Source organism: Dunckerocampus dactyliophorus, chromosome 13, assembly GCF_027744805.1.
Source record: "Dunckerocampus dactyliophorus isolate RoL2022-P2 chromosome 13, RoL_Ddac_1.1, whole genome shotgun sequence".
NCBI lineage: Eukaryota > Metazoa > Chordata > Actinopteri > Syngnathiformes > Syngnathidae > Dunckerocampus > Dunckerocampus dactyliophorus.
This window is the reverse complement of record NC_072831.1, coordinates 14916592-14941718: the sequence shown is the minus strand read 5'-3', so window position 1 is coordinate 14941718 and position 25127 is coordinate 14916592. Positions and strand designations below refer to the sequence as shown.

At 41.6% G+C, this 25127-nt stretch overlaps 2 protein-coding genes across 10 annotated transcripts in view; one reads left to right on the top strand and one right to left on the bottom strand.

Annotated features, from left to right (window-relative positions):
* Window positions 1–107: 107 nt before the first annotated feature.
* On the bottom strand, window positions 108–18717 carry inf2 (inverted formin 2). 8 transcript variants are annotated; one of them, XM_054796338.1, is made up of 23 exons: window positions 18206–18701; window positions 14096–14506; window positions 13328–13443; window positions 12957–13116; window positions 11213–11246; window positions 10937–11078; window positions 10692–10824; window positions 9923–10591; window positions 7784–7929; window positions 7637–7698; window positions 7302–7404; window positions 7123–7208; window positions 6579–6679; window positions 6419–6489; window positions 6230–6337; window positions 6077–6147; window positions 5880–6000; window positions 4244–4408; window positions 4019–4121; window positions 3645–3935; window positions 1384–2163; window positions 1071–1124; window positions 108–510 (listed from the first exon to the last, which is right to left on the bottom strand). In XM_054796338.1, exons 2-22 carry the CDS (start codon window positions 14493–14495, stop codon window positions 1072–1074), a joined length of 3915 nt encoding a protein of 1304 aa, XP_054652313.1. In that variant the 5' UTR covers window positions 14496–14506; window positions 18206–18701; the 3' UTR covers window positions 108–510; window position 1071. The 8 variants fall into 8 exon arrangements, 7 of the variants coding, with proteins under 7 accessions (XP_054652313.1, XP_054652316.1, XP_054652315.1 ...); XM_054796341.1 differs by having other exon boundaries at window positions 3783–3935; window positions 18206–18696; XR_008573408.1 differs by having other exon boundaries at window positions 1071–2163.
* Window positions 18718–22916: 4199 nt separating this feature from the next.
* dnajc17 (DnaJ (Hsp40) homolog, subfamily C, member 17) overlaps window positions 22917–25127 on the top strand; it is a 48136-nt gene continuing 45925 nt past the window's right edge. For both annotated transcript variants that reach the window (XR_008573420.1, XM_054796514.1), the window contains exon 1: window positions 22917–23126. Coding sequence is in view for 1 of the 2 variants with exons in the window: in XM_054796514.1 (XP_054652489.1) it covers window positions 23046–23126 (81 nt within the window). In the remaining variant the exon portion in view is untranslated. The remainder of the gene's footprint in view (window positions 23127–25127) is intronic.

Here is a 25127-nt window from a genome sequence, read left to right as displayed (position 1 = left end):
GAACGACTTCATTTTGACGTTGAACGTTATGAAAAATAGCTTAAACATTTAAAGTTATAATCCAGTATATACTGACACTTTCATGCATTAATGTTGCATTAAAGACACTTCGTTTTGACGTTGACTTTTATTAAAATAGCTTAAACATTAAAAGTGACAATCCAGTATATGCTATTAGATAAGTGAATATTATACATTAAGATCCAAACTGTTTTGACTATTAAATATCTTCTATTAGCAGCTGAAATAGTTTAAAGCAAAACAAAAAAAGCCACATTTATACAAAAACACATAAAACATACAGTCCAAGTCTTTTGGAATAGTTGGAAAACAATTTACATAAAGTGACACGTTTACATCCAAATGCTGTCAAAAGTCCCAGCCTGGAATGAGTTTCAAAACAATCTTCAGGAGGCGTCACAAAATAAAATATATACTCTAGTCCTTCTATCTTACAACTCTTGTTACATCAACTTCTTTTTCCTCTGGATCTTCTTTTTCTGGGCTCACCTGGGGGGGAAACAACCTTCAGTGAATGATAGAATGGAATAAAAAAAAAAAAAAAAAGTACTTTATTATATTTATAAATACGCCATTGTTTCAGGTTATTTATTGCATTGACAAGTATCATTTAGTATCAGTTTACAGGAAGCACACATGACTGCCACTAGTAGATTAAAAGCAGTCCCAGTAGCAGAATTAAGGAATGAACGGGGAAATATGGAAGAGACAAGAGTGACAGCTGTCATGAGAACTCCATTCACAATGACTGCACAGACTGTTTAAGATGAGGAATTTTTTTTTTTTTTAATTCCTTGTGTTTTATACCAAAACCCCAAAGTTTGCTGTCAAATCGCTTTTTTTTTTTTTTTTTTTTTTTTTTTAAGACTCATCCATAACTGCAACAGTGCTAAAACGGTGGTGTTAAAAGCTGGACAACACAAGACAAATGAAATCCAGATCCCAGTTAGACCAACAAATGGTGTTATTTGCCACAAAGTTTAGACAGTGACTGAGTTAATTAGGATGACGTTCCTGCTTACAGCAAACCATCCCAGCGTTTGACCTACCTCACTGCAACACACAGCCCTTTTTAGGTTTAATGTGTCCTTTCCCAGTGTTACCTTGTGTTTTAGAGAGTCAAAACGGGAAAACAGAGCATTCAAACAATGTGTCCATTGGCATCATTGATAAACATGTTTTAATAAAAAAATAATCTGCATTCATTCTCTAAAACAGCACATCTTGAAAATGTCTCATCATATAGTAAAATAACCCATATATAATATAAAATGCAGAGTGCAATAAAAACAGATCTTCCCTTACGACATGTCAAGACACTAGCGTTCCAAAAATCTTTATTTAAGTTAACGGATGGTTTACCTGGACTCTTCTTTTTGTTGCGTTTAAAGAAGCTTGGCAGTTTCTTTGGCTCGGGTTTATGTGACGTTACGTCTTCAGACGGCGATGGCACGTCTTCCGTTTCTACTCCATCCTTGACATCACACCCCAAGATGCTCTCATTAAAAGTCTCCTTCTTGCTTTTGGAGTGTGTGGACCTCACCACCTCATCCTGCTTGGGTGTTTTAGCAACGAGCGGCTTTAGACCGCACTCTTGTCCTCCGGCGTCTTTTAGACAACTTTTCTTGCTCGTTTCACTGTCCTTGTCTACCTTCCTTTCACTAGCATTGGTGTTTCCTGTGAGTTGAACATTCACGCTAATGTCCACTGGCTTCTCAGCTGTTAACTTCTCAGGTACCAGGCTGGAAGTTCCATCTAACACAGCCTCTGTTAGGTCGGAATCTGACAGGGAGGATGGACTGAAGACACTGGTTTCGGTTGAATCTACTGAAAACCCATCTGTGAGAAGAAGCGGCTGATGATCCACCTGAGGGTTAGTTTGCGTTACTGTGGGTGTCGTCGAGCTCAGCCCCTCCTGCAGCGATGTTGGCCGTTCTGCAGGTGTCCGTGTTGTCATGGCTGGTTCTCCTGGGATTTGGTCTGGTGTAGCACCCTGAGGCGGTGAAGGAGTCTCTCCTGGTGGATTCATGAAGCCGTTCACCTCGCCTGCGCTGGCTTGGTGAGCCTCGGTCGGCGGTGTGGTGGGAGCGGAAATTGTGGCTATTCCTGCGGCTTCTTCGCCTGCAGGCTTCACACTTGACCCTGAAGGGAGAGACGTCGACAACACTGATTGGGATAGTTCGGACAGTTCCAGAAACAACAGAACTAGAATGGAAAGAGCACATACCTCCGCCAAGGGAAGAACTGTTGGTAGAAAAATGGTAGCGATGTCTAATGACACAGGACTATACCATTCAGACGGATCTTTTGATTTACACAAAATGTAATGGTTTCCTTCAGTTTTAATAGAAATGTTTTTTCCCCCATTAACAATCCAATGGGTATTAAAAAAAATAGCACTGATTTTAGCACTTGGCAGAGGTAATGAGCAAGGTTGCATGCTATAGACTAGAGCGCACGCAGCATCTCACAACAGTACACCTCGCACCTATTAGCAACCATTCTATGACATACTGTATCTTCAAGGGACAATACGAAATAACTGAAACTTTGAGTAGTCAGTGTACAGCAGTAGGGATTTACTATCCACTGAAAGTGACAACCCTTTAGTCAAAATCAGGGGTCACCAACCCGTTGATCACAATCAACCAGTCAATCTTTGGGACTACCGGTCAATCGCTGTTGTAAATTCCCCAATTATACGTTTTAGCGCAGACACTGCTCAGATCTGACTTGCATAAAAAATAAAAAGATTTGAGATCAGCTAGTTGGATGAAAATCTGAACTGTATTAATAAAGCCCATCAAACATTCCATTGCATTTGACTCTTTGACCGGAGCAGCTGTGTGAATGAGGTGCCCCAGCAAATTTGCTTAACATACGGTCCCACACAGCTAGCTCGCCGCTACGGTCGCGAAAATATTAGGAAAAATAAATGCATCATCACATCCATGCCCTCCCCTCTCGGAGTGTGACCGACAGACACACATTTTGACCACTGTACGCCTCGCCGCTCACCAGACACGCACCCAGCCCTGAGCTCGGTCGCCAAAAGGCCGGCCAGAGGTGCCAGCGCATGCCAATAACAGCAAAAGTTACAATGAGGAAAAAGCTGAAATGTTAACAGAAAGCTTTGTCCTTATAGAGCTGCACGAGTGCTGCCAGTAGTGAGGAGCGGCAGTTAAACATGTACTGTGACATTGTGTAGCAGAGCATGACCCTTCCCTAAGAGAAACTGGACCACGTGGCATTTTTCCCCAACACAACAGGCCCAAACGCACACTTCCAAGATAACAAGTGCCTTGCTAAGGAAGCTGAAGGTGATGGAGTGTGGCTGCACCTGAACCCAATTGAGCATCCTCAAGCTGAAGATGGAGCACAAGGTGTCAAACAACCACCAGCTCCAGCAGTGATGTCATCATTGAGGACTGGAAGTGGATTCCAGTTAATTTTTTTTAAACCCTGTGCAGCTCTGTGCTCAAGAGGATTAAAGCCGTTCTAGATAACTGCTCACACCAAATATACACTTTGGACATGTATACAAGTATACAAGCTGTACAGACTAACTCATTTTCAACTTTTTTTTGTATTGTCCCTTAAGATATAAAAATTGGTGTACTCACTTTTGAGAGACTGTATATAAGCTAATGCAGGCTGAAGGACAATGAAAGGGCATATAAAAGCAGCAAGGATGTGGCAGTTAAGTGACTCAGGAACGGTGCTAGAAACTGCAGATGAGGGCCGCAGTCTCTTGTCCTTACCAGGTGGGGCGGTATCCCTACGTATTTCACTAGAGTGGGGGCTTCCCGAATCGCACCTTGGCCTGGTCTTCCTTAGGCTGAAACCCTTCCTGATATCCGCCAGCAGGTGGTCGATTATGCAGCCGTCGTTCTGTGGCACAAGGCCTTTCTTAACTGGTGATAGGGGTAGCAAAAAAAAAGGTTATCTGAAATTCAAATCATGTCAGGGATTTCTCAGTTGTGCAGTCACATCTCACTTATTTTTCCATTCTCTCCCTTCTGTCTCTTGGACTCTTCCTCTGCCAGCTGCTTCTTTCTCTTCTCAGCCTTGGCTGCCTGCTCTTTCCTCGTCTTATTGTCCTGTTTTTGTGAAAGAAGAAGGTGTCACTCTTTGCCAAGTACAAATTGTACATACAGTAGCAAATTTCACATCAAAACTTGCAGTTTTTCACACTACAAACGACACCAGTATCCTCCCAGACCTTCAGCGCCTTGATGAAAAGTTCTCGGAAAGTCCTGATAGTTCCGAAAAGTTCTTCAAGCGACAGCTGATTGGCATCTTCACACAAGTAGACCGCAAGTTCACTCTTCTTCTTGTCGATGTCTACGAACCTTTCACTCAAAGCTCGACAAGCCTCCAGATTTTCCTGCAGCACAGAAAGGACAAGGCTTTGATATACAGGTGGTCCTCGAGTTTCTGCGTTCCGGGTTTATGTATGAGCGCCCATAAGTTAATGAAAAACGTAATTTTAGTCTCTAAACATTGGACTCGCTTGAGAATTAGTTTCAGCAAGCGCAGCAAATGAATATGTTCCATCACCATAGAAGTGAAAATGAACATTAAAAGCTCCCGAGAGGGGAGGAACGCCCACCAATATTGGCAGCACTTTTGGTAAAAAACGTTCACTGATCACGACCGCAAGGATAAAGATCATATCCTTTAGACTGCTCGGACCGCCAACCGTCCACGATCACCAATGGGTTTTGAAAGGCTCGACTACTGCGTGATGAGGATAGCTCAAGCTAAATGGCTAATTTTCTTCGAGACAAAAGTGACTCCATCAGCGACAACGGGAGATGGAGAGAGACTGACAAAGTGTGTGATGAAGGAATTATGACGCTGTTCAATTGTGATGCTGAAGACGATTTAAGTGGCTTTAGTTCGGAGGATGGCAATGAATGACTTTTTTGGTAGGCTACTGTTTTAACTAGCCATGTTACGCACACTGTTCGGCACCGTTTGGGGGGGGAATGAAGGTATATCCTTCATGTGTTCTTTGTACAGTATGAGCGACTTAAGAGTTAATTGAGGTATAAGATTTGACTTGCACCAAAACCCGGCTTACAGTGTAGGAACGGAACTTGTACATAACCCGACGACCACTTGTAATGCTACTTGTGCATCAAACGTGTATTTTCCCCACTCGTTATTGGCCTTTAGCTGATCCACGATTCAAAATGAATGAACAAAATGTCATTCTTTTCGGAGCTTTTCTGAACACTTACGTTACGATCTTTTCTTCAAGATGAAAGACAAGATCAATGTCGTAGACAAACCTCTAAGCACACCATTATATTGATCTGGTGTCATCCTAATACTAGCCACAGCTACAAAATACCTCAAGTTTAAAAAGGTGCTGTAAGTCTTAAACTGCATTGACGTAAATCATGTGAATAAGATGATTGGTCACTCATGGCTGTAAGTGTCTGTAGTCGGCGCGCGAGCAGTCTCAAGGGCGATCAACAATTTTCAGTCATGTTATGACAGCTATCATTGAATGTATAGCCTAACGTTAGTAGCGAAACCTCGCCAAATTGATATCATTTGCTGACATTAGCAGTTATGTCAGGCGTAGCTTAAGTACTCAAAACAGGAAGAAGGCGGGATATAATGCTCGCCGTACGTTCAAATGTGAGCGCTCTATGAGCGCAAATATTCTTTGACCCACTGGTGAGCTCCTCAAAATCAACGGGCGAGCTACCGGTACCTCACCAGCTAGTGGTTGAAGATGGCGGGTGTCTGCAGCAACTGGCATGATAGTCCCCCATTGAACTCTTTGGTATTACAGTTTATGCATCAAGGCCTGGCAATTCCTAGTTAGCATACCAGCATCTTACCTCAAGAACCTTTGCATATTGATTCTTCACCTCCTCCACTGAGTTGGAGACTTTTTTGACAGTCTCATTCAGTCGTTTCAGTAAGGTGTTGGATTCAGACTGGATAGATTCCAGATTCACCCTACAGGAAAAGCGGAAAATATTTTCTAACACAAACATTCTTGCTTTCCCGCCCCAGAAATGTTCCCCTGCAGTACCCTGCAGCCTTTTGACAGATCTCAATGTCCTCCGGCAACTCCAACAACTCTGGGTGGCTCACTTCTGCTTCCTTTGCAACACAAGACATGTGGGATTCAAATGTGTTTCAAAGCAAAAAATACAAGACAGCAGCTGTGAGCTTCTTTGTGCACCTCTAGGATGTGATGGAGTAATGTAATGCGGCTCTTGTTGGCCTTGGTCTCTGTAAGCTTGAGAAGCGAGCTGATCTTGAACCCTTCAGCGTTCCCTGTGTGACTTCCCTAGGAGGAGATTTTTATTTTTTTTTTTAAATGCCAGCCTTGTCTAAATGTCAGCTAAGATAAACCATATGTAGCGCTTACGTAGTTGAGAAAATTGCCCACGTCGAGGATGAGCCTGCAGAAACTGGGCACGAGCGTGCTCGTCCTGAGAGCTGACATAGATTGTCAGTTTGAATATGCCGGACCGGGATAAATCAGGTCATTTCCACTCAATAGACAACTGGAGACCTTATTTACTTACAGTGACAGGCCTCCTCCACCAGCTTCACTTTAGGTTGGAGCATGTCCAACACTGACACAGTCTCTTCACACAACAACATGCACTCAATCCTCAGATGATAACTGAAAACCAGGGGAAAAACAAAAGTGCAGGGAATATGTCTGTGTAGATTCTCAGTCATCCAAGTCATTGGAATCCATAAACTGTTGAATGGAGGCAACTGGACTCTTCTTGTTGAAAACGTTTCACCTTTAATCCAAAAGGCAGTTCTAAATTTTAGGTGTGGAAGGGCCACACAGACCACAACAACCCGTGGTGACCATCCCCAGGGGACACACCCACCAGGGACATAAAGAGGGGAACTCCAGGACAAGGATACATCAGGTGGAACAATCAACATTAGTCCAATTGCCTCCATTCCACCTTTTTGCAAAAGTGCAAGGAGGTTAAAAACGTTATCAGTGCTAGCTCAAATTTCTTCTTTCCCCAATTTAAAATGCAAACCAAGTAGCTTGATGAAATGTGAGAAGATACCATTTAATCCACAGCTGGGGAAGGAAGTTACCTTTGGACAGTGAGGAGCAATGCAAAGAAACGGTCGACATTTGCCAGCTTCTCCTTTTCTCCTTGGAAAGACTTCAAATTTTCAATCTAGATGACAACATCAGCGTCACGACACAGGCTTTATTCTTTGAGTGGGCCCTTGAATGACAGCTTAAGAATACTGCGTAGGTATTAACAAACCTCATGTTTTTCTGGCAGGAGCTTTAGGAGCTGTTTTAGCACCTCCACATCAAACCTGCTTCTGTCACCTTTCTGAATCATCGCCACAAAGTCCTCGTTTGAGCTGGACACAGAACATTTGGAACATTACGATGGGCACTCGCCGGCCAAAATATTAGGTACAGCTGGAAACTCAAAGCATGTGCAATTGTTGCAAGTACATCCACAAATGAAGGTTCTATTTTGCAGTGTGTAGAACTATACTCATTTTTAAAGCATCCATTCGACTGGATCTCATGGCCCTGTGCAGGCAAAGTGTGGTGAGTTTATAGGGTTCAGAAAAAGGCCTTTCTTACCATTTGAACTGCTTCAGGAATATGTTGACGTTCAAGTTTTTCTTGGGATCAATGAAAGAAATCTAAAAGCAAACATTTGTAACTCGGCTTAGAAAATCAGGCATGTTTATTTTTAGTGCACCAGTGTCGAGTGTTGACCAGACGCACCTCTTTAGGCTCCTTCTTGACAGGAGCAGCTGCCCCCTTGTCTTTGTGCTCGGTCACCGGGAGACAGAACAGCTGCTCGATACTGCTATAGTCCGGCTCGTGAGGAGGAGGCTCTTTCTGAACTGAAGCCCACATGGAGTGCCCATCTGTGTGTGCAAGGAGAGGGCGGGTCCCATCATAAGCACCAAAACTGTGGTAGGGCCTCAGTATGAAATAATATGCTCTCCTCTTTCTGAACCTGAGACAGTTTTGAATTTAAGGGTGAGAGCACAGTATCTCATAAGAAACTACAAAATCATATAAAAACTTAGGAGTGCCTTGATACAACTTCACATCCAATTCAATACAGATATTGCAGTCTTGAGTATTGGCAGACATCGATCCGATATCAGCAGGAAACATACACACACATTTTGTAGTGTGGAATGTTAGAAAAGGCTTGGTCAAGTGATAAAACTTAAAACATAATAGACAGAAGCTGTAGGTAGCTGAGAAAAACTGACCCACTTCTTTATGCATGCGGGGTATAGTTTTAGCGACAATTTAGTGGCCCAAGGTGTTCAATCAAGTGTTAACCCGACATTACTCAACACCGACAGAGGCTGGCTCTTTTGTTATAGCTAATGACTTTGCCATCCTGTGGGAGTTTGTCACGCTTTGCAAATGTCTCAGACAGCGTTGGATGTTCGAGGGAGCTGTGGTCTTGCAACAATTCTCATGTTTTTTTTGTGATGCTGCTTCAAATGCACAATGAGGTTAGCCGTATTAAACTTCCCTGATTTGGTGCCACACAGGAAACTTGTTTTTTCGTTCTAACAAAAAATACAACTATACGGCCGAAATCACTTCTATTCTTGCTACTGTTAACACACGCTGTTGTGATGACATGGGCTCTATCCGGGCTCTGCTGAATAGAAATGCTGAAGCAGAGTCTGGAATGAAGTGCTTGTATCATACTGTACATCTTAGATATTAGCCAATATAATCCAATCCCCATTTTTTGCCGATATTGGACTGATATCCAATATCGATATGGGATCGGGACACCCTTACAAAAAGTACTGCAGCTTGTCCTGTTTATGATGTAAAACTTAGCTTTGGTCCATAAATACAAGACGAGCTGAAGAACTAGTTACAGCAAGTGTCGGCGGTAAAATACAGGCTAAGTGCAGCCTAAGAATGCAGTGTGTGTCGCGCTGGGCAGAGCAATACAGCGTGTGCCTGCACAGTTACACTGAGGAAGAATAGCATCGCTTATTAGTTAACTTTTTGCACTTCATTATGTCTCCCAAGCAACAGTGTGCCAAAGAAAAGGAAAGCCATCATCATGGAAGTGAAAAGCAAAGCGTCCACCAATATTGGCCACTCTTTTGGTCCTAACTGCTCAACTGTCACGGCCATCAGATTATTGAAGGCTAATGAAAGCACGACGTGTCATGCTTTCCGTTTGCTGTTACAAGGAGATTTGAATGTTTTAACAAGGTAGAAAGGCCTGCAAGACAACCACTGATAAAAGTTAAGGAATTGTTCTTCGTTTCATGTCATTCTTACATTTACTCTTTTTATTGCTGTATTTGATATGTCCTTCATGTGTTCTGTGCACAGTCAGTGACTTAGGAGTTAATGTATGTATCATATATGTATACCGTAAATTCCGACTTACACCAAAACTTGACTTTCATCACAGTTTAGGAACACAACTCATTCATAGCCTGAGTACCACCTGTGTTGTGTTAGATTAGAATCTGCAGCAAGAAAGAAATGTGGTTGTGCAAAGTCTGTGGGCACAGGCACCAAACCATGCAAGAATTTACCCACAAACATGGCTGAAATGTCCATCCATCCATCAAGTCTCATGGATGGTCATGTGTAAGCTGGAACCTTTCCCAGCTAACTCGACGAAATGTAAACTACATCCAGGAATCTAGGTCTAGCTGCACAAACTCATCTACATATGAACCACCACACTACCAATTGTTCTGCCTCAAAACAATGCATTCACAGCAAACTTGACCTTACCATTTTTTGGGGTTGAGGAAAAAGCTAAGATGGTTACTAAATTCTTAAGAGAATGAGAAGAAAGTCTGCACCATTTTTGACAAGGGAAATAAAACCTGCCCCAAACGCCCCTGTACTCACCAGTAACAGATCGGAGCTTTTGCCAGTTGAGCTTTTTCATCCTCAGAGTGGGACATCGGCATGCCTTTGCAGGGGTGGTGCATCCCAGGGCAGACCAGCTCTGAGCCATGATCATGCCCGAGGGGGGCGGCGGAGGGAGTGGCATGCCAGGTAAGGGCGGTGGTGGCGGTGGTCCATTGCTCATACCGGACAGAGGTGGTGGAGGCGGTGGGGGTGCCATGCCCGGACCGCAAGGCAATGGTGGTGGTGGTGGCGGCACGATTCCTGGTAAGGGTGGAGGTGGTGGTGGTCCACCAAATGCTCCAGGGAGTGGAGGTGGAGGAGGAGGAGGTGGTGGTGGAGGTGGACACTGCAAAGAACCTTGGGGTCCCTTCGTACTCGGAAGAGGTAGTGCTGGTGGTGGTGGTGGTGGAGGAGGAGGAGGTGGTGGTGGTGGACACTGCATCGAACCTTGGGGCCTGTTCTTACTCGTAGGAGGAGAAGCAGCTGCAAAGCGTGACTGCTTAAATGATGCCGAGCATTTCCCCAGCTGGTCGTGCTCCTCATGACCAGTCTGCACAGCCTTGTCCATTCTGACTGTCTGGCCATCCACTTCGTAACGACTCTCACAGCTCTTGCCCTTGGAGAACGTCAGGCGCTCCATGATCTTCTCAGAACACCCCATTTGAGCTGGAGTCCAAAAAACCCCCAAAAACATTGACAAAAAACATGAATCGTCACAAAATATCCACTGAATGTGAATGAATGAATCACAATGATGCTGACTCACAGTCTTGGGCCAACAGTACGGCTCTGTTTGTGACGGCCTCCAAAGCCAGCCAGATATCAGAGCGGCTTGGCCCCAGAAGGAGAAGAGACTGCAAGATGGACATCAGCTGCAGGGAAGATGGGGAGCTGCTCACCTGGCACACAATAAAAAAAATATCACTTTTAATATGTAAAACCATAAGTGAATGCATGTCGCAATACATGACGTAACATGTACACGTTACATCATTAAGCATCAAGTCTCACCTTGTTGAAGAGAGTCGTGAAGACCTCCAGGTGATTACTCATGTCAATGCCACCGTACACTCGCAAGAGCTCCTCCTCATCTTCAGCCATTGCCTCTTCAAATGCCTCACATTGAATAATCAAGTCTTCATCCTCTTGTTCTCTGCACATCACACATGTACACACACAGATAATGGGCACGGGTGCAACCTCACTTCACATTTAAATGCCATTTCCTCTCAAATAATGAAGAGGCTGAATAATCAATGGTGAACAAGGGGCCGCATGCATGCTCACCTTAATTTTGGTAGAATGTCAAGAAGCTGAAGCCCTGCAGAACAATAAATAAATATAGAGCAGGTTTCACAACACTCTTTTGAAATTATGCACATTAGATGGGAAAGTCATATTAAAACAATATATGATAGTTTGGGAAGAAGCGGGACATCCCAGGGGAGCAATTACAAGAGAAGCGTGGCCAATCCAACTGTTGATTGATGATAGTTTGGGAACGAGCAGGACGTCGCAGGTGAGCAATTACATGAGAGGCGTGGCCAATCCAACTGCTGATTGGTCCGAGGAGCCGACCAATGGAAAAAGGAAGGCTCATAAATCCCCACTTTTGAGGTCCTCATTCATTCTTTGGAAGCTATCAGGACTTGTCTTAAAGAGCAGGTTAAATCACATAAGAGATTACTGCAGTTAGCAAATATTTTCTGTAATTCCTCCCTTGGGGGCAGAAATTAAAATACTACCGACAACTTTCTAATATTTATTTGTCTGTACAAACTGCTGTATGAGTTGCTGCATACAATCCGCTATCAAAAGTTTCATAAAATGAGCTGAGATGACATCTGCAACGACATAAAACAATAAATTTTATTACCTCAATTTGTAACATTCAAACAAGACTGCTTAGACTGAGAAAAGTGCAAATGAAAAGTTCCTTTTTGTAGACTTAACACTAGGGATGCTCTGATTGATTGGCCGCCGATCAATATAGCCCGATTTCCGTACAAAACATGTGATCGGCATATGCCGATGAATGCCGTTCAAAGCTGATCACAAAAACCAATCGGTGTGCGGCGGCAAACCCTACATGTCTGATGCGTCACGTAGGATATGTGGTTATTTTTAAAACAAACAAGCAATGCGGTTAGTTTGGAGCTCATCTTTGTCCCACGGGAAATCTACAAGTGGATATCAGGTTCATGGAGTACGTAGTAACTTTTTCCAAGCGTTGCTAACAATTTTGCTCTAATGTTGTTGTACTAGTTATGCCTTATCCTCAAAACACTATTTGTGTGTGGTTGTTTAATGAACATAAACACATAGTGTGTCCAGCCTCATGATGGTGATACTGATACTCAGCTGATCTTGAGTAGTTCACAAAAAGGGTCAAAGAATATTTACTTCAACTCTCAGTAGTTTTTTATTAGATCTAATTAGATGTCATATTTTAACGTGTTTGAAATTGCCGTGTATATCTCTAATGCTAATCACTAGCACGTATATGGGATTGCCAATATACATTAGCATCAAGCTAGTGCATTTCCTTAAATGCACATCGCTTATAGTGAATGTCACAGAAAAATGATTTGTATCTTATGTAAGTCGTAATTGACATGCTTTATTTCTGTATTTTCAGTTTTTAGTCCTTCAAAGTAAAGAAAGGTAACTCAGCTGGAGTCTTTATTAAGAACTTGTTGTCCGTCTTCTGAGCTAGCAAGTACAGGCTAAACGTTAGAGGGAGCAAAACAACACTGCCCGCCTGACACATTGCTCACTATTTCAATAGCACTTTGCAATGTTAGTATATGATATCAAATACACAAATATGCTTTACGTTTTGTACATTCAGTCATTTTGTCAGAGGAAATGAGGACATCCACCCTATTCTTAGTGCGCTAAAGCTCCAAAGATGTCCTGTTTTGTGCTTTATATTCACAGTTACCACAGGGGGAACTGCTGAAACAGTTTACAGTAAAGTGACCTCACTCATTGTGTCTTGATTCATGGTTCAATAGCAGCTTGGACCTACCGATAAATTCCTTTCTCATCTTATCTCTCTGTCTGAGGTCATCAGAGCCAAAGATGAGGGCATTGATGACACTGAGGAGTGTGACCATGTAAGGAACATTGTCTGTTGCCTGCAGCTCGTTCATGATCACGCTGAAGCGATACTGCTGTGTCTTCACGCCCTGAAGGACAAATCACAGTGGAATTAGTCGACCTCTTTATTCTCATGTAATGCTTGTGCATGCAACTCACCACTACAGCCACTAGAGGGCGTTGTAAAGGGTTGTTCTTGTATGTATACATACTGCATATATACATATATATACACATGTATATATCTTTATATATATATATATATATATTTACAATTCTTGAAACAATCAACACTCTTGCCTTGTAGTGGTCCAGGGCATCCAGAGCAAGGCGATGACCATCTGCAGAGAACATGCTGAGGGCTGCTAGTAGGTCAAATACCTGCTTCTTCACCATGGTGTTTGAGGTGTCCAAGGCTGTGGGGACATCATGAGAACATACGTGACACACAAGTAACACACACTCACAGTCCATTTCTTTTTCTTGTGCTTCCTTTTTGAGTCAAGACCCTAACATGCCTCCTTTTTTTGAGTGCAACTTGAACTTTGTCCTCCAAGGATGTGGCAGCAGATAAACATGTTTGTGTTTCTAATTCAAAGATCCCAATACGCTGGGGTAAGCTTTCTAAATGATAAGTTGCACATGAAGGGAGTGCTATTTACAGTTACAGAAATGTGATTAGAGCGTGCGCTACGTTATGAAAGATGTGTACACTCCTGATCAAAATATTAAGACCAGTTGAAAAATTGCTAGAATTTGCATTTTGCACATTGGGATCTTAATGAGTAGTAACTTAATAAGTAGAGTTTGAGCAGATTTTGGCTTTTATAGCCTGTGGTCTTAAACTTTTGATCAGCTGATAAACGGCCTATTTCAGTTGAATTGTTGTTTTCAATAAATTACTTTTTCAAAGTGCTTTTTGTCTCACTCCCCCTTCTTGCATATTGTAGCTGTACTTAAAACCTCATTAAGATCCAAATGTGCAAAATGCAAATTCTAGCAATTTTTCAACTAGTCTTAAGATTTTGATCAGGAGTGTATTATAATGAGCTAAATGCTTGTGGGTACCTTGGGAGAGCTTCCGGATGTATCCCTCATTCTCTATGATGAAGTGGATCCCAGCTGATGAGTTCATGACTGCACGGACGCAGTTGACGCAGGTGAGCTGCAGGAGAGCGTCTGCGATGCGAGAGCAGCCCCTCCCAGACAGCCTGTCCAGGGCCTCCAGGAGGAGGTCCAAGCCACTGAGCTCCAGGAACTGGACCATCCATGTCTGGTCGCTGCCGTCCAGGCGACGCTTCAGGCCGGAATAGTTCACCACAGTGGGCACCTGAAGCAGTCTGATGCAGAGCTCCGGATCAGCACTCTCCAGGTTGGCTTCCTGCTGGCTGTCCGAGTCCTGAGAGGAGCCCAGGCGACCCCGAACTGCTGCCCACTTCTTCCTCACGTCTGAGAGCCCTGACAGCATTTTTAAAGCACCTGTGAAGGAAAGGGGAAAGATGCAGTGAGTTTTTTTAAATACCAAGCCCTCAGAATGTGGGCATCGGTATTTAACAAGAGGAAAGTACAGTAAATACATTTGGGCAGTTGAATAGCTCCTTATAGTTTAGCAATAGCAACTGGACAGGGTGACAATAATATGCAACCTTGACAACATGACATTTGACTGAGTCAATTACACTCAATGTGTGGTCACATGTTGACTTCATTTGACGATGAAGTTCCACAAAATTATATATTGTTCATTAAACATAAAAACTATGAACTATTTTGAAAGAATATTATGTGTTAGCTTAATTGGCAACTCTAAATTGTCCATAGGTATGAATGTGAGTGTGAATGGTTATTTGTCTATATGTGCCCTGCCATTGGCTGGCGACCAGTCCAGGGTGTACCCCGCCTGTCACCCGAAGTCAGCTGGGATAGGCTCCAGCATACCCCCGTGACCCTAATGAGGAGAATCGGCATAGAAAATGGATGGATGGATGGATTATGTGAAGAAAACATTGCATATTTTTAGTTCTTCGGAAAAATAAATTCAAATTGGTGCCATATATGCAAACTGGATTCACTCCAAAAAAGAAACTGATTTATCTTATATTTATTTTTATGTCAACTAGATGCACACAATTATTTTTTGAATCCATTTATTAGTTTTTATAATATTTAAAAAAATATTTTCATTAAATTACTTATAATTTGACGGACATTGTTAAAACCTTGCCCATTATTAACAATAGATTTTTAAAATATTGATATTTTATGACACGTGTGTCCAAAGTCAAAACCCAGGGGCCATTTGCAGCAAACAACATGCTTTGTCACCAATAACACAAAGCTGAGATGTAGGCTGTTTTTTTCTTCAATATATTTAACTACACAACATACTTTGACCTGTATTGTTTTCATTTTCGCATGTAATTAAACAAAAGGTGAATAATATAATGTAGTGGTCCTCGCATATGGCCCTGCTGTTTTATGACATCTTTTTGTACATACCAATCATATATTATGAAGTTGGCAGATAAAAACTTTGCACAGAAACAAACATCAATGAAAACATAACTTTGACAGGGTTAAAAATCAATCTGTTACGAGAAAGATACGGTGTCTCATTTCCAATGCAATAATTTTGTCCACCGTACAATGTCCCCATTGCTGAGCAGAACAAAGGCGGCGGGCCTAATCACAAAGGAAAAGAGAATAGGAAATGACAGCGCTGCACTCTGTGGGTGTGTAAACGATAATGTCAGCAGTACAGTCATTACCAGCAGCAATGCCAAACATTCCGACTTAATCCTGCATGAAAATCGCTGTCAGCCAATCAAAACTCCATGCAAAACCAAGCTGGTCACTGTCAGGACAGCACACGTCGCCATTTACAACGCAAGGAATGTTCTTCATCAGAGTCTAATACAGAGAAGCTACCAAAGAGAGTGAACATTTCCCAAACATGGCACCAACATATGAATGCACACATGGTGCTTTTTATGGCACAGTCCCCCTTTTCACTAACCTGACTCTCCGCAGAGCTTCTGAAATGTTCCCATAGGATAGACATGATGTCCAAAAAAGGGGAAATCATTCTGCAAATGTCTAAAAATACATTCTCTGTACTGTAGTTGACTTTTTCCAGCTTTGGTATATAAAAAAGCCAGAAGCAAAACATGTGAGAGACTCTTGTGTCTCTGCCTATTGTAGAATTCAGACTTGGCAAAGCTGAGTGACGAGCATGATCAAGTACAACACAATGACTAGCACTGACTCACTGTTTGCTACTTTGGGTAGCTTGGAAGGAATGAGCGCTTTTGCATCAGGCCATTATACTTGTTTTTCACTGCCTCTTTACAAATTCAACTTAAACACTGTTATATGAGCTTTGCTAACTGGCTCGGCCTTCTCTCTTTTTTTCCTCCATAAGATGCGCTGCCGAAAAAAAATCCATTAACTTTGCAGAATCAAGGTAAAGTGACTCTTTGCTTTTGTCACTTCGTCTTGCAAAGGAATGTGTCAGCTGAAGCTGCAGAATCCTGATGGGTGTTATACCGTGGCAGCCAGCCGACACAATGGCGTTTTACAATTTGGCTTCCTCAATGCAAGTATACAAAAGGGGTGGAATTCTCCCTTTCCACTCTGTCTAACTATACTACTCCACACTACACTAGCGTACACAGAGAGTTGTTTCTAATGACCAAGAAAACAAAAAATATAAGATGCACGTCCCATTATAATGCAGTGCAGTTCTACACAAGTGAAAAACAAATATAATAATAAACATATTATGAACACCTCACAGTCCAAGGTGTGTTAGTGACAGAATTTTACATTTAACTCTTGCTTTGGCTCTCATCAAAAGCTGTAGGTGTACCCAATGTATAGGCTAATGAGTGCAGGAGCTCTCTGATGGTAAGCAGGGTGCAAAAGTTGCAAGTCAATGCTTGTAATCTGCAAAATGTTCACAGACATTTTTTTTTAATTCCAGAAGACACTGTGTGTGCGTCATGCGGGTTGGACTGCCAGCAAGGGAATTTTTCAAAAGGAAGGAAAATGACTTTCTTGGACAGGAAACCAGATAAACATGCTAGCGCTGCGGCTCATGTTCCTCTTTTTACACGTATGTTTCACTCAGGATTTCACAGTTGGAACAATTCCTGCACAGACACTGAAATTAATCATCATACAGCCATGCAGTTTGAACAAATGTACATGCTCTTCAGTCATTCATTCAAATCCATTTTCATTTCTGCATCCAAAAGCTCCCACATTTACCTCTGATAGCAGCTGATTCACAGCCTACAGGATAAACCCACTCATGTGTCCTCTTGCTTGAGCCTCCCACACAGCAGACACAGCAGACCAACTCTGCTGTACACTACATTAACACTCAACCATGCACACCCACTGATTCATTTCATCTGAAACATATGCAAAGACTATGACTGCAAAACCTGTTTATGCTGTCTATCTCTGCAATTATAAACATGTAGGTAAACAAGAATTTAGCACTTTTTAAAGTTTCATGCAAGCAGAAGCTCACACGTAGGCCTACAATAGTATTTAGTGTGTGCAGTTGGGTTGAAAACATCTGGAGCTCATTTAAATGATACCTACCATCGTTTATCCCCATCTCTGCTATTTTGGGGAAAACAACCGGCTTGTAAAGCAAATGTACTTTACTGGAGTGGTGTAGTTTACTTAAAGATACTGTCATGTGATGGCTTCATCATAATTAAAATTCACGTAACCTCTGCACACATAGGAAATATAAACAAATATGTTCCCGATAAAACTCCTCAAAGTGGATTTTGGCAACTGGGCACATTTTTCCTTTGCAGCCTTTCTCCTTTCCAAGGAGGGACGGTTTCAAGAGTGTAACATCGTGTATGGGTATCGAGGAGACAAAAACACTTTACCTGTCTACATGAAGGTAGACAGGCATTACAAAAAGCACAAAAAGGGCAAAACAAAATTGAGCAAAATCGTCACTTTGGAATGCGTCTTTGCACACACCAGAGGACATACGTTGTCCCATCAAGGCAGTACAGTACAGCAATACAATGTTCATAATGTGTAATGCACAAAGCTACAGTATATATACTGTATCTTAAAAAAATCACATCTGCATGCACTGTTGCATCTCATGAAGATCACCCATAGATAATGAGGATGATGTCTTACCTGGCGTTGTTCTATTAATACACTTGGAAGAATAGCGTCCTTGTGTGTTTGTTTGAGATGGAAGAGACACGAGATGACATCCTGGCGGTCTTTTACATCGCCAAAGATGATGCACGGATCTGCTAAAATTAAGGCATTTGCGAGGCAAGTCGAGCCCAGTGGGTGTGTTTATGTGCCTATTAGAACGTCACAGCCCTAAGCGCTCACTCACTTGTTTAAAGAGTGACATCAACCAAAACCACCACAAGACGACAATATCCGCTCATGACTTTCAAAATAAAACAGCGACGCCGAGTGACGACCGAAGAACGCCAACTCAATTCATCTCTTGCCACTGATGGCCAATAAAGTTAAAATATGGTCCTAAAATTTGGCCTTAACATGACGAAGGGAGGTGGGGTGAATGAGCTCCACGTTAACGCACAAGCAAATAACTACGACACATACTTAGCAATTAGCAGCTAGCAGCCACCTATAACAAAGTTCAGACAGCCACCTAAAAACACTAAACAATTTGGCTATTGAACCATTTCCTTCTTGAGCGGTCTCCTGCCTGTAGCATCTGAGATGGGATTCCAACAACCAAACAGATTTGTTTAAGCTAAGCATCCACCTCAAGTTAAGGGACGTTTCACTCACATATGTATTATATTTTATTTTGAAGGTGCTACAGTTTCCTGCTTCAACCCGCCTGCTGCTGTAGATTTTCCTGCGGTTTCTGAGTTGACAGTCGCTGGTGGTTGGTTGGGCTGTCCTCCCTCAGTCTTAGTCCCACGGGCTTAAAGTCTTGCAGACTGTCTTGCAGACTGTTTTGGTCTCCTCAAATCCACTTGTCGGTTCACATAGTTCACATATCCACAATAGCGTTATACAACTGTAGACAAATGTACATTTTGATCGGTAGTCAATTACTGTGTAAAACCGTGTAAAAATTAGGGTGTCCTAAGTGCAGCATGGGAGCCATTTTTAGCCCTACTTGTTTTTTATTGGCATATGCATTCATTCATTCATTCATTCATTCATTCATTCATTTATTTTCTATGCCGCTCATCCTCACTGGGGTCGCGGGGGTGTGCTGGAGCCTATCCCACCTGACTGTGGGGTAGAGGCGGGATATACCATCGCAGCGCACATATAGACAAACAATCATTCACACTCACATTCATATCTACAGACAATTCAGAGTCTCCAATTAATCTAACATGTATGTTTTTGGAATGTGGGAGGAAAACGGAGTACCTGGAGAAAACAGTGTGTGTCCAAATTTATTGGCTCTTGGCACTTTGTAAAAATAAATTTAAACAAGAAAACAAACACAAAAAACCCAACAGAAAAAATGGAAAAAATCAGTTATTTTACAAGAATAAAGATAAAATATTAAGAGAGTAAAGTAATACTGTAATATTAAGAGGGGGAAAAAAGCATAAAGTTGAATAATCGTAATAGTTGTAACATGAGAAACAAACAAAACAAATAAAAGTTGCAATTTTTGGAACATAAGTTGGGAAAAGGATGTAACATTACAATAATAAAATGAAAATATTATGAGAATAAAGTCATAATATTACGAGAAAAAATATGTGAAGAAAGTTGAAACATTTGTAAAAAAAAAATAGCAAAAAAGTGTAATGTTTTTTCTTTAAATATAAAAAAACACGTCTGCATGTCAACATGGTTTGGTTTAGAAAATGTAAAAGTGGCCTCCGCAGCCTTTGATTTTTCACTATGTGGCCATAATTGGAAAAGGTTTGGACACCCCTGGCCCAGATTCATAATACACAGGACGTGATGTTAAATCATCCAAGTGCATGGACCACAGGACCAAGTCAGGCCTCAGGTTGGTTGTTGTCATCCCTGGTGGAACTGTGAGACATTGGCCCACATCCATCAGCATCTGTCAATCCCCAGCTGCCTCCAGTTCACTCAATCTGGTTCTTGGTTGTACATTGTGATGGCCATGGCCCCCACCTTGAACAAAATCTCTCTACTCTTGGAGCTTTTCTGGGCAGCAAGGCAATGATGGTGGTCCTGTTGCTTTCCAGGGTTGCTGCCAGGCATTTCAGCATTTGATTATGTCTTCAATCCAATCCACTTTATGTATATACACATCCCGGTGTACCGTCCTTGGGAGAAATTTACTTTGCATCCAGCTCATCTTAAGATTTTCCACACTCCCCCATCTCATCCACTGGCCCTGTTTGGCCTGTGACACTGCTTTGGCAACACCTGCTGGACTCCTGTGGCCAGATTTCAGCAACCACCAGCTTCCTCCGTTCTTCAGAGGATTCTTTACTTCAGCACTTCTCTCACCACATCTTCCATGTTGGACTTCACCCATGACTATGGTAGAGTGTAGCTCTTGCCTGCTGGACTGCATCCTTTGGCGTCCACCTTCTTCCTGTCATCAGGTTTGGGGCAGCAGCTTGAGTCACCAGTCTTTTGGCTGCTAAGGTCATCTCAAGCCTCACTTTGGTGCATTTAGTAACCTTTTGCCATACAGGGCTATACTGCTCAGACATTGGGGCGCACCTAACCGCTTTCCAACAAAGGCGCTGATCTTCCCTTCCATCGTCTCAACTGGGTCATGTCATACATGGTTAGGGGCTACATGATGCAAGGTAATAGCCCAAACTGTAGGCGCCAGTTGTCACCAGAGTTTGCCGGGCAGGCAGCATGGTTTTGTAGATGGCAAATATTAGCATATATTGTTTGGATTGGTTGTAGCATCTTTAATGCACAAAATGTGTCAAAGTGCTCCCCCGCATCATTACATTTTTCTCTGTGACCGTGGCTGGAATATGTTCAGACATCCCAAACCAAATAACCAAGATGTCCCGCAAAGCAAGCGTGTTAGCATTTTTCTCTGAGAACAGAGAAGATAAGCACATTGGAAGTGTTAAGTGTGTTGTAAGTGTAAGTGTGTATAAGTGTATAAGTGTGTATAATTGTGTAAGTGTAATTCTGACTGTTTAGCAACAAATCAAATCAAATATTGTAGACATGAGAGGTATTTCAATCAGTGGACAGCTCACAATTACATACACATATTAAATGTGCAAATTTTGAATACAAAAGTAGCAATACTTTTGTTGATAATAATATTCTGTGGGCATATTAGTGCAAGCCAGAAGATGCTTCAAATAGATGTTTTGCAGAGAAAGTTAGTGCTATGTTGATGGTGTTACGGTGCAGCAGAATGCTCCTTTACGGAACAACTGTTATCTTCATGAGATAACTTGTTCATCTTGATGAACAAGAGGCCACTGTGTGAAAGAGCACAGATAAAGCACCAAACTATACATAGTGCTGCAATTCAGGCCTGTGCATTGTTTTATATCTGCAAACACCATTAATAGTTCAATCTTTAGCTGAGACAACTGTTCCGCCTTATGTACATTTGAGGCTAGACTTAAGCATAAAAAGTCCACAGGGTAAACAGCTAAGTGCACGTCGGTGTGCGCTTAAGTCAACAAAAATGATCCCAACTATATTATTTTACTCATGGTAATAATGGTGTGTCTCATCTCAGAGTTAATAGGACACACGGTTGTATGTATTTGAAACAGATGGAAGCAAAGATAGGGTATCATAAACAATGTCACATTGTGAATAAAGTCAGTCCAACACACAAAGGAGACATTTCACTTTACGCAGTGACTGCATCTTCTGACCTTTTGTTTGCCAAGCAGCTTTAAGAAAAGAAGAGCTCCTCAAGCCCCAGTCAGGACATGTTTGCCGATTCAGATCATCTGAATTCCTCTGCTTGCTGGAAATGTTGCAATAGTGGATTATCTTGGCCAATGACAACTATGCATCCATCCATCCATGTCGCTATCCGCTTATCCTCACTAGGGTCGTGGGGGTATGCAGGAGCCTATCCTAGCTGGCTTAGGACAATAGGTGGGGTACACCTGGGCTGGTTGCCAGTGACAAATAAACAGCTTTAAAATAAAACATTTCAGATGCTTTATATGAATATTGCTTAATAGTTTTAGAAAGTAAATTACTGTGGCCATTCTTAAAAACAAACAAATTTACAACCATAAAATGAAAGTTTCCATATACTATAAAAAATTCAATATGTAGGCAAATATAGAACCATAATACACAATATTACAAGAAATTAAATTTGTTACTACATTTTAAATAAAGTAACGTATTTGACAGTAGCAGCTATTTCATAATAATAATTGGTTAAGAATACTACTTTGCTTTACAGTATATAGAATATTTAGTTTAAGGCTGATGTTACAGGTCACTCTTGGAAAAATCTTTCAATATCAAGAGTTTAATTTGATTAAAAAAACAGCAAAAGAAAATTAAAAAATACCGTGCATTGACTGTGTAATTCTATCATTTGTCCACTAGAGAGCCACCAACAACCAGCAGGCTGAGCTACAGTATTTGTATACTGTATAGCCGATAAGTTTACAATTTTACCACCAGAAAAAAATACACTTAATAGCTTGTCATGTGCAACCCCGACCCCCACCCCACCACCCCACCACCCCGCCCATTGCTATTCATTCTAGTTTGATATCTCTGAAATGCATAAACAATATAAGACAAAAGTTTAGACACAGTTGCTCGTGTATGAGCGTGATTTACAAAGTGTCCAAGCTTTTGAGCCTTTTCGAAACAACGTAGCAGCGCTCAAACCGAAGCTGAGCCACAAAAACTCAATTTCCCAGAATGCACTGCGGCTCAAGAGTTGAAAGGTCGGTTACGTCAAATTCATGGCGCCAACCAAAACAAACATTAGCAGTTGTCGAGCAGTGCTTTGTTTCTACCGTTTATGCTGATATTTTGGTCTAAGTATTGAAAATTACCGTGAGCAGAAATGTCTGGAAAAGCAAAGGAAATCCTGCAGATGGACCTTTATGGTTTGCTTGGAATTGAAAACACTGCTACAACGAAGGAGGTACGTTATTGTATATGTTAGCAAACCGGCTAGTTGCATGTTACTGGGAGCTACTTTGTGTAATAATCAATATGACTTGTTATTATTAGTGGATGATTTGTTTGTTTTCCAGGTGGAACAATTGTCGAAAGACATACTATAGCAGTGTGGTTATAAATGTCTGTAAGCCGGGAGCGACAATGGGATTCATCATGGAGCCTGAATTCGGCATTCTTTTTTGAGTTCGCATATTTAACAGTACATTAACTTTAACGTGACATATAGCTATTTTGTAAGAAAAGGAGAGTTAAGTCTTCATGACAATGCAATCCAACAATGAGTCATTACCAAACGCTGTTCCACATGCGAAATTTAAAAAAAAAACACTAGGTGGCGACCCTGTACTAGTTTTACTCTTCAGGGTCTGGTCATCCGCCACCAAAATTACTATGAATCAGAGGAGTCACTAGTTTTTACAGACCGAGGAGGCTTAGCACACAGGGGATGGAAGTGAACGTAGCATGCGAGCACAACATTTCACAAATAGCTAACAAAGACTGAGAAGTTATTTATTATTTAAATACAGCACAATAACAAACACCGATTTGCACACTAACAGTATGTTTACAGCATTAACAGCAAGAAAAAAACACATATTGTTACAATGCCGTATTTTCCAAATAATTCATACTCATTAAGAGCCCACGTTTGCAAAACTGTATGGGGTGGAAAAAAGAGCACTGTGTTGTCACAAAGTAATACATGTACAGAATTTCTAAATAATATGGCCACATTTGCAAGTAAATTGCTGCAGTGATGAATACAGTAATCCCGCATTGATCGCAGTCAACTCGTTCCAGACCGTGATTACCAAATTTTTGTGAAGATTGTTTTCTAAATGGAAGATTTTTGTAGTTAGTAGGGGTGTCATACTGCCAACGTGAAATTAAGAGTGACGGAGACGAATAAATGTCCAACATGAAACTAACTTGCATAGTGAACCCTCTTGTCATCCATCCTGTGCAGTAAAGAGAGGAGAGAGAGGAAAACAAACACTCATGCACATGTCAATTTATCGAGGCCAACAAAATGACGACTTTGTTTTTTTAAATCATTCGATTAATAGATTATTGTGACAGGCCTACTGACAACAGTGACCAGTGTAGAATACTACATATCATTCACGGTGTCTTTGAATGTGTCTTTCATTTAGCAATTTTTATGCTTGAAAATGCTTAAATTAGGCAAAGAATACACAATATTTGCTACAATATGTATATTTTCTGACAAATAATAAGCCATATTCAACCACAAAACAGCTTGATTTATTAATGAATAGGGGCACGTGATGTTGTGTAAAACGTGATGAGATTTGTCGTTTGGAGAAAAGCTGTATTGTTAGAACAGGGCAAGCAGAAGCCAATCAAACTGAACTATAGGATTGCTATTTTTTAACAAAACAACAGCAAATGAATTGGGGGGGGCTTAAGAATATTTTAGGGAGGCTTCGGCCCTCCTAAAATAGGTCTAATGACGCCACTGCTATGAATTAAGAAAATAATTTCACATTCCAAAGTGGTTTACCATTATAAATCTAACCCCTTCCAGACTTTCTCTCTTTCCATATCCAATATCTAAAATCCACAGGCTAGATGGGAAATCATAATTGCTGCCAAAAATAAGGGAAGAAGTCAATTTCTTAATTGAAGTTCAAACTCTTGTCCTCTGTAGAGTATTATGCGGCAAGAAGTTAGTGGTCGTAGTGGGGCCAGAATGATTAAAAAAAAAAACACAGTCTGCTGTCTATGTGAGGTCTGTTGATTGCTGTCAGTGATGGTACATTTTTGTGGGAAGAACATTTAGTCTTTGGGGGTTTTAACTATTATATGATCAAGACGGATGTCAACAGATGGACAGTTGTCTGGCCTGCTGCTCGACCACTGTCATCAGTCATGTCGTTTATCACAAAGATGGGAAGAGGCTCATCCCAGGGCATGTTTATGTGAGCTTTGTTGTGGCTTG